The sequence below is a fragment of the Mus caroli genome, chromosome 17, assembly GCF_900094665.2.
Source record: "Mus caroli chromosome 17, CAROLI_EIJ_v1.1, whole genome shotgun sequence".
NCBI classification, from domain to species: domain Eukaryota; kingdom Metazoa; phylum Chordata; class Mammalia; order Rodentia; family Muridae; genus Mus; species Mus caroli.
The window spans coordinates 66777689-66787177 of NC_034586.1; the positions used below are offsets into that span (position 1 = coordinate 66777689).

Below are 9489 nucleotides of genomic sequence, written 5' to 3' on the forward strand. Positions count from 1 at the left end.
ACTCACTTTGTAGACCAGGCTGGCCTCGAACTCAGAAATCCGCCTGCCTCTGCCTCCCGAGTGCTGGGATTAAAGGCGTGCGCCACCACGCCCGGCTAACATGAGTCTTAAAACTGATCTTACTGTGGAATGTCTTCTCTGTTCTCTGACTAAACTGTGTGGCGTGAAATTACAAATGAAAATATGGTGTTTTTCCACTCAAGTATCGTGTTTTTAAATACACCCAGTAAGAGATAACACATTCAGGGGCTTTTTGAATGTTTAGACTCTCCACTTATCGGACTGAAACAACCATCCTGTTGTAAGGACAGAGAGGAGCTTTACGGCCTTGACATTTGAAGATCACAAAATGAAAGGGGGGCCATGTAGTAGAAAATTACCATTTGCAGTCTCATTTTTATCTCTTGTCAAAAAGCCAAAAGGAACCCAGCCTTTGAAATGTTCGAAATGCCTTTTTTTTTTTATCCTAACTGCTGTCACACCGCCTCTAAAGCGTCAATGTCTTTCTCTCTTTTTGCACAGAATCCCAATGCTCACCCGAGACCCACTTCCCAGGATTTGGCGGGGTTTTGGGACATGCTGCAGTTGTCCATAGAAAATATTAGTATGAAATTTGATGAACTTCATCAGTTAAAGGCCAATAATTGGAAACAGATGGATCCTCTTGACAAGAAGGTAGAACAATGTAGATTTTGTATGGTCCATTTAAAACCCTGCACAAACGCTGGACAGTCTAAATAGGCTGCTGCATTCAGTCCTGCTGGTCACAATGTGAAATGGAGCCGGTACTGTGTCACCTCATTGTAATGACAATGTTTACATACTAATCACTCGGGATAGTATCTGTAATGTGTCTCAGGCATATTTTTGAAGAAAAACCTGTCTTTGTGAATTGGGAAATGGGAATGTGGCTTTTCTTTACCTTTTTCTTTCTTTCTCTCTTCCTTTACTTTTCTTTCATTTTTTCTTTCTTTTTTTTCTCTCTTTCTTCATTTCTTCCTTTTTTCTTTCTTTCTTTCTTTTTTCTTTTTCCTTTTCCAGTTAATTAAACTTTAAGCTAAACCAGGTTAGACACTAGGAGGGACTGCCTCCAGTTATGCTTTCTAAACTAAAATAAATGATCTCTTCAGTGCATGGTTCCATAGAGCAAGAGTTGAACTTCCTCACATCCTCAGGATGGGTTTCTCAGAATCAGTAGGAAGCCCTAAGAAGTAACAGACTGACAGTCACCTCAGAAATACATAACGAAGAAGTCACTGATGTTCGAGTCTCAGATATTTCATTGAGAGGCTGACAGTCATCAGAAGCACTGGGATTTTTTTTTTTTTCTAACTTATGTTTTTGATTGACTGCTTGGGGGTGGGGGAAGACACTGTTCCCTGGGATCCTCATGCAACAGTTTAGAAATAAAGACTCGAGTTCTTTTAATTAATCAATAATAATTTCCTATTTGATCACTGTGGCCCCACCACGCTTTTACAAATCTCTAATGTCCACCCACCCAGGCTGATCGGTCCTGGGTGACTTTTTAAGTAAGTTTTGTGCTTCTATGATCTGAGGTCAAATAGTTCCAAGAGATACCTCCAAACACAGGGATGGCTAATTCCCTCAGAGCAGGGAGAACTCTGTCCTTCCGAGTCTCCTGACTGTAAAGAGCTAACAGCAACCCACTGTTGCTCATCATTTCTAAGTGTGTGGGGGTCAGTGGACACCCAGGACAAACCCAGTCCCAAGGGACTGTCTCTAAGGAGGGCAAATTCTGTGTCCCCACCATCACCATCTGCAAGTCTATGACCATCCAACTGAGGGGTTTAGAACCAAACTTGAGGGTCTATCGATGTCTGTGTGGCCTCTCGTTTGGGAAGCCAAGCATTGTGCTTTATCTAGTTTTCTTTACGTGTGCAACTATCTGCTATCAAGGCTTTTTAATTGATCTTAAAAGTATCCACAAGTGTACACATGCTGGAAGTTTAGTACCGCTCCATTTAATTTCTCACCTATTGATTCTCTAACACTATTGTTATAATCATAATAACAATAATAAAGTGTGCAAAGAAAGAAAATTGACTAAAAAGTTTCCAATATTCATACTTTTAAAAATATCCACCAGTTACCCCACAATGAAGACGTTAAAGTAATGCAAAGAAATTGTTACATGTGACTTGCTGATATATGACCTAATGATAAACTATTAGCTTAGTGCTTAAGCTTTTTAAAATGCAGTATAGCTTTAACCAGCTGTTTGTCATCTTGTCAGCTTGACATGACGATTTGCACTGTGTTAGCCCTTTCTGTCCTTTCCGAAGCACAGGCGTGTGCTTTTTTAAACAACCATGGGCCAAGTCCTGGTGTTCATTTTACTTCGCCCTTCTCCCTGGCAAGCAAGGAGGACCTGCCGTAAGTTGAAGACTCAGTCCCTTTGCGATAAACTTCACATTGGTTTTCATAAGAATGCAGGGTCTTCTTTTTCAAATCGACCTGTGTGCAGCTTTTCACGGCCTGCAAGCTCAACACCTACCTCCTAACAGCTTCCTTGTGCTTTCTTTCTCGATGTCCAGTTACCTATCATGCCTTACACCATGAGCGGTTATACTTTTCAGTAGACTAGAAAATATCTAAAAACCGGTTTCAGAGATTGCTGATAAGAGGGACAGCCTTTTCCAGTCCTCTGCTCAACTTTTGGGCCACCACAAGCAAGCTGAGATCCTCTAGGGACTGAAGTTCTGCCGAGATCCTCCCCAGAGTAGGAAATGCCAGGGTCTCCCTTCCCTGTACAGTCCATGGCGATGTGTTCCTATGTGGTGTTCAAAAGGGGTGTAACTCCGGGTGGCACCATCGAAGCCGAGAAACAATCTTATAATCTCATCTGGCTGCTTAGGAGTGGAGGAAGGGGAAGCGGGGTGGGCTCAGAGAGAGGGTGGACAGGGTTTTAGCCTTTAACCCAAGCTCCTACCTGATGCAGAGTTCGAAATAATTCTGTAGCTGTTAAGCTCTCCTGGTCCATCCCTAGCACCAGGAAGAGTCTGGAGGGTGCAGAGAGAACCACCTTCACTGTGAGGATCAGGGGTCCATTTTCAGGGGTGCATTTTAAATGCCCACATCCTGCCATGGAAAGACCTAATTCTGCAATTCAGCGTTACCCTCGGCCCTAAGCATAAGATATTACGTTTTCCCCGCATCTTTTTAATACCCAAACCAGAACAAAGAAGAGAAATCATATTAACAGTGTGCAGATCAGAACTAACCATCCTTAGGTTTACAAAAAGCAGAAGTGTGTGTGTGTGTGTGTGTGTGTGTGTGTGTGCGCACGCGCATGTGTGTGTTCAAACTACTGACCTATCCCAGTCTTTCCCAAGCTTGTCCTGAGAATCTGTGTAATGTCCTGAACCTTCTGCTTTGATCAGGAGCGAAGGGCCCCTCCTCCAGTGCCAAAGAAGCCGGCGAAGGGCCCCGCGCCGCTGATCCGGGAGCGCTCGCTGGAGAGCTCGCAGCGCCAGGAGGCCCGCAAGCGCCTGATGGCCGCCAAGCGCGCCGCGTCGGTCCGCCAGAACTCGGCCACCGAGAGCGCCGAGAGCATCGAGATCTACATCCCCGAGGCGCAGACCCGGCTCTGAGCGCCGCCGAGGACCGTCCCGCATCCCTGCCCTCGGCCGCCTCCCCGCCCCCTCCGTCTCTGAGCTCAGTGACCGCCACCGTCGTGGCGTAGTTGTCCACCTCGCAGGAGCCGTCCCCAGGCCGCCCCGCTTCCTGGACCACTTTGCCCATCTTCTCCACCGAGCTTCGCTCCCCCCGTCCTGAAGCCTCATGCAGACATCCAAACCCTTTATTTTCTGGGCCAAGCAAACCCACCTATGTAGAAAATGACACCTGTAGGTCACTCACATCCTTCTCAGTTCTCTCAAGCTAGTGTGTCCCTAGAACTCAGCAATATAAAACCATAGGGTATTTCAGAAACCCAGTATCACATAGGGTGATCCTTTGGGACTTACCGTCTTCCACGTGAAAGAAACGAGGGCTCCAACTCCCTTTATTTGCCCCCAAACGGTTATTTTTTACAAACAGAGAGCGCTTTATTTCTAATCTCAGAAATCACACCATCTCATTGGAATCAAGGTGACAGAGTGGGGACCAAGTTGGCCTAGGGTTGGGGGCCTGGGTGTGTAAGAGAGAAGGGCGGAGTGCGCAGGTACCTGCATCTGTGCCCTCCCTCGCAGCTGTACAAACTGCCTCACTGGTACTTCATCAACCAAGCTTCAAATGTTTCAATCAGCAGAAGATTGTAAATTCGATCTTTCAGGGAAATCAATCTATTCTGAAAGGCAATAAAAGGAAGAAAGTTAAGGCAAAAGGGAAACACCGGTGGGTTAAGATCCTCTGTAAGGAATCCATTTATTTACCTTAAGAAAATTTAGAACTGAAATTTTTTTTTTTTTAAATAATCAACTTTTCTTGTACTCTGTGTATTATAATGTCATGGCGATGGTTTTTAAATGGGAGGGTGGGAAAGAGTTGGTTCTGTTAGTTTAGTGTCCATCCTGGTGGGGCCACTTAAGGTTTCCCACACGGAAGAACGTTTCTGCTTCTGAGGGGCGGCAAAGACAATGCCAGAGGAGAGTTCGGGTTCTCCACCACCCTTTGAATGCCACACCCATCTAGTTCACATTTCCCCGGGGGCGTTTTCTCCTTTGGTTTCCTTTCACTCCAATACAGAGTTCACCTGTTCCCCAGCACAGGATTTTGTTCTATGTCAAATGAATAAAATAAAAGGTTTTCTACCCCAGTTGACACGCTGCCTCATTCCCAAGAGCTGTCGTTATGATCCAGGTAGTGAGAGAAGTCATTTGAGATGCAGGGGTCAAGAACAAGGAGGAGGCAGGGCAGGCGGCATGCATAAACCCTGATAGAAAGCCAAACCTTTGGGTGGATTCCAGGCTGGCTGTTGGCTTGCAATTTAGTCGTCATTGATGGGCTGTGTGTCCTAGCTTCCAGCTGAAGTCTTCAAATGCCCTTTACTTGTAGCAGTTTAAACATTCAGAATGTGGCCATCTGAAAAGATCAGCTGGCAACCTAAAGAATTAGAAATTTGTCATAGAAAAAAAACGAAAGACTTAAAAGAAAAAAAAAATGCTTGTATCAGAGATGCTTAAAAAAAAAAAAAAAAGAAACAACCAAACAAAAAAAGAAACAAAACAAACAAAAACCACTCTCATAGCCAGGTGCTAATTTAATTTTCTTTATGAAATTAAAAGAAGGGATGGGTTCTGGCAACCAGTATTTTCAGACATACTCTAAAACCACTAGAGAATTTGCTACCTCTCAGAGCCATCGAAGCTTTGAGGTTCCTTTCTCAACAGGGCACAAATGTTTACTGCTGTGGTTTACAAGAAAAGGGCTATAACTTACTTTAAAAAACAAAACAAAAAACCCAACAACTTTTAACTAGGGCAAAGTCAGCACTGTGTCAAATTGGAGCAGAGATTTGACTCAAGTATTTGTTAGTTTCAAAAAAAAAAAAAGACACGTTTTCTTTACAGTGGAGCAGCAATGTAAGATCAGAAGTATTTGGGAGTAAGGCCAACTTTCACCTTGGGTAGCCCATGGTCACACTGATCCAAGAAAGATGTGGCATTCACAGAACGCAGCGTTCATTCTGGTCCATTCTGGTCCCACTTTGCCCCCCTCATGCATTACTGCAGCTCCTTGCCCTGAGATAGCTCTGAGGTCAGTTTCTGGTGGGACTCCAGATCCTCTGACAATGTTTTCCTTGGGGACTGATTTAGCCCAGGCTATTTTAAAGAGAGACAAGAGAAGGCCTATTTATCTTGTCCAAGTGAACGGCATTTGTATATTCATAAGCTATTTTTGGTAAGAATTTTAAATCTCTTAGCTGAATGCCTGTGGGGCATCAGAACCTTTGCCTTCCTGAGAAACACAGTTTAAACTGTACACTTTATTAAAAAAAATAAAAAAGCAAATTATTGATATTAGGACATGACCCACACACGATACAGCCTGTTCCACCGGAACCCGGAAACTGACAGCGGGAACATAATTTTGTTGCGTTCTTCTTTTTGATGTAATTTGTAGAGATGTTTTTTAGTTCATAATGAACAGTGTATGTACCCTCGAAAATTACTTATTTTGTTTAACTTTGGTATAAAGGTGTTGGGCATTTTCTTGGGGCGGGGGGGGGGGGAAATTACAAAATAAGTTTGCCTCCCTCATCAAAAACAACAACAAAAATACATTCAAAGAAATCAAGTATTTATTATATTTTTTGCAGATGTTTCCATACAATTCACATAACCTTTTTGTAAAGAGAGATGAAGAAATGGATTAAAGATTTTTAATATTTGAAATGGTAAATAGAACTAATTTATTTGTAATATATTTCTGTTATTTATAGATGTTCCCTTAATGTTTTTCTGTGAAGTACTGCTTTAATTTAAGCCCTATCCTTGTGAATTTACCATTTCTTTTTTAAGAACATGTCTAGATGCATATTTTAAATAACTGGAATGTAAATCATCAGCATATCTGAATTCCCTAATGTAATTTTTAAAAATTAATTTGGTTTGGGAAAAAAAAGATTCATTTGAAAGCCTTCAGATGGATGGGTAGGGAAGATTTTTATGGCTTTCTGAATTGGAATTTCATAGGCTTATTTACCTAGATTGTGTGTGGACAAAAAATAAAAAATAAAAATAACAACCTGTAAATAGATGAACGTTTCCCATCATGTAAAAAGAAGGAATTAATAAAATAATCAATGCACTTCTTTCAGGCCCACGTGTGTTTACTGAAGCCCCAGTCTTCCAAAATCTAAGTGGTTGTCTTTGGAAGTGGGTAGCTCAGCAACTAAGTTATCTTTCACACTTTCATGTAAGGACACACTATGCTGCCTGCCCAGTGCTGCTCAGGCTGTGGGAGATTCTGTCTAAAGGACTTCAGAATTGAAGAACTGAAGTCTCTTACACTGATAGTCACATAAGCTTGGAGTTTTGATTCAGCTGTTCCTACCACTCCACTGTCCTAAGGGTTAGATACGGATTACCAATGACTCTATAAGCCCCTCACACACATATATTTTAAACACTTTCATTTCTTTGCATACACATCTCCCTTTGTGTTTCCCAAACAGTCCTAAAGGTAGAATCAGACCTGTGCTTTGTGTTTCTAATTCCATTCCCACAGTGATTAAAAAAACAAAAACCGTGTACTTTGGAATTCGAAATGTATGTTAGTGGTGGACAGTGTGCTCAGCCTGTGTGTGGATCTAATACCCAGCACCACAAAGAAAAGGGGAAATGGGAGAAGAAAAAGAGAAAAGAAATTTTTGCTTTCTGCTCAGTTGCCTGCCATCGTGGCACTGTTCCTAAGAGACAGGTGTGAATCTAAACTTCAGGCCTGTGTCCTTCCCTCCGCAGTTGTTCGTGTTGGTGACTATTTGTCACCAACGCTCACTTTCCACTGGGTTTTGTGCTTACAAAGAGGACTTGCAGTCATCAATGTCAGCCAGGTTCATAGTGTTTCCTTTCCTGTCTCCCTTGACATCTTGGCAAAATGCATCGACCTATATGCACCAGACTTGCAAATGAGTATGCAGATAGGCATTGCGCATACATCACCAAATAAGACAATAGAATATGCCTTTAGAGACTGTTCCAGAAGCAAAAGGATCAACAGACAAGAATCCTGGGAGGGCATGGAGGTCTGATGGCTTACACAGCTACTCGATACCTACCTAATCTTGTCACACCGTCTTACCTTTCACCAGTGTTATTTCACCCCGCTCCTTAAACATTTCAGCCAGTCCCCGAACTGACTTTGCTTTTGAATGTAGGAACCTAAAACTGAAGAATTCCAGCCAAGGCTGGAGGATCAAGAATTCAAATCCATCTGGAGCAGAGACAGGAGGATTTCTGTGAGTTTGAGGCCAGCCTGATCTATGTGGAGTGATCCTGCCTAGAAAAACAAAGGAAAAGGAGAAGGGGAGGAGGAGGAGGGAGAGGAGGAGGAGGAGAAAGAGATGGAGGAGAAGAAGGAAGAGGAGGAGGAAGAGGAGAAGGAGAAGAGGAGGAGGAAGAGGAGAAGAAGGAAGAGGAGGAGGAGAAGGAAGAGGAGGAGGAAGAGAAGGAGGAGGAAGAGGAGGAGGAGGAAGAGAAGGAGGAGGAGGAGGATATTTTCCCATGTTGGGGTCACCCCCTCCTCTACAGTGCAATCTAGTATTTAGTAGAAGTTGGCGATGGGGTTGTTGAGGACATGACTTCTTTCTTTCTTTTAATCTTTGAAACCCACTGCTTGAAACTATAAACTAGTTTTGGTTTAAATAAATGACATATGTGTTAAAAACCATGGCGTCTGAATGTGCTCAGTCCCGAGTGCCATTGGAAATTAAAGGTGCTGACGTTTACCTTGTGTTTGTTCAATGCGCTGTTTGACTTTCAGCTGCGAAACCAAGACCCAATCAATTCCTTTCGCAAACAGAAACTAATGACCCTGTCTGAAATCTCTCCCTTGATTCTAACCAATTTTTTAAGTTTGCAAAAGAGGTCTTAAACTCCCCTTGAGGTCTCCCACGAAGCCAAAAGAGAACCAGGCTTCGTGAGGTACCCATTCTCCCCTCCCAGGTACCTGTGAAAATCCCACGAATCATCAGTCTGACATCAGCCCGCGTCGTGGTTTAGCCTGTCAAGGAATTACTTCCTTGTGTCTTCTAAACGGATGAGCACAAGCTTGAGTTTAGAGTGGAAGTGGCAGGAAGCGTGTTTAATAAACAGCAAAAGCCAAGCTCGCTGCTGCCCCCGGCCCCGCCCACTGTCAGCCGCACAGAGTGATCTCCACAGCACTGAGGAGGATTCTCACTCTTTCTACTCTTCTTTCTGGACAAGTAGATGGACAAGACCCGGAAATCCGATGGGGAAGCCAGCATCCCCAAGCAACATCAGTGGAGCGACGCTCACCTCGGAAAGGGAAGCAGAGAGAGCTCCGAGCCTCTGACACCCAGGGGAAATGCATTCTGCCCAGTGGCTCTTCAAGGACGCTATAAATGACTACACCTGTTTTCTGTAGGCTCAAATCCTTTCACCTTTATTGCTTAGGATGCCAATGCTCTACAAAAAACAGGGGAAAAAAAAAAATCCATGCATAGCCAGGTTTCTCAGATTTGCACTCGGTCAGCCATCCCCATGGGTTCCACATTTCCAGGTTCAGCCAACTGTGAATCAACAATACTTGGAGGGGCCAGCAAGATAGCTAAGCAGGTAAAATCGCTTGCCATCAAGCCAAACAACCTGAGTTCAGTTCTCAGGACTAACACAATGGAAGAAGAGAACCAACTTCTTCAAGTTGTCCTCGGTCTTCCACACACAAACCTTGGCACCTGCGCACACATTAACAAATAAATGGCCGGGCGTGGTGGCGCACGCCTTTAATCCCAGCACTCGGGAAGCAGAGGCAGGCGGATTTCTGAGTTCGAGGCCAGCCTGG

General features: G+C 43.7%; 1 protein-coding gene across 16 annotated transcripts in view; it reads left to right on the plus strand.

Annotated features, from left to right (window-relative positions):
* Dlgap1 (DLG associated protein 1) overlaps positions 1–6783 on the plus strand; it is an 826285-nt gene extending 819502 nt beyond the window's left edge. For 12 of the 16 annotated variants that reach the window (XM_021186023.2, XM_029471241.1, XM_021186021.2 and 9 more), the window contains 2 exons: positions 523–675; positions 3405–6779. In XM_021186023.2, the coding sequence (XP_021041682.1) occupies positions 523–675; positions 3405–3614 (363 nt within the window). In that variant the 3' untranslated portion in view covers positions 3615–6779. Of the gene's footprint in view, positions 1–522; positions 676–3404 lie in introns of all 16 variants that reach the window. The other 4 variants (XM_021186024.1, XM_021186022.1, XM_021186031.2 and 1 more) reach the window with 1 other exon arrangement.
* The last annotated feature ends 2706 nt before the right edge of the window (positions 6784–9489 follow it).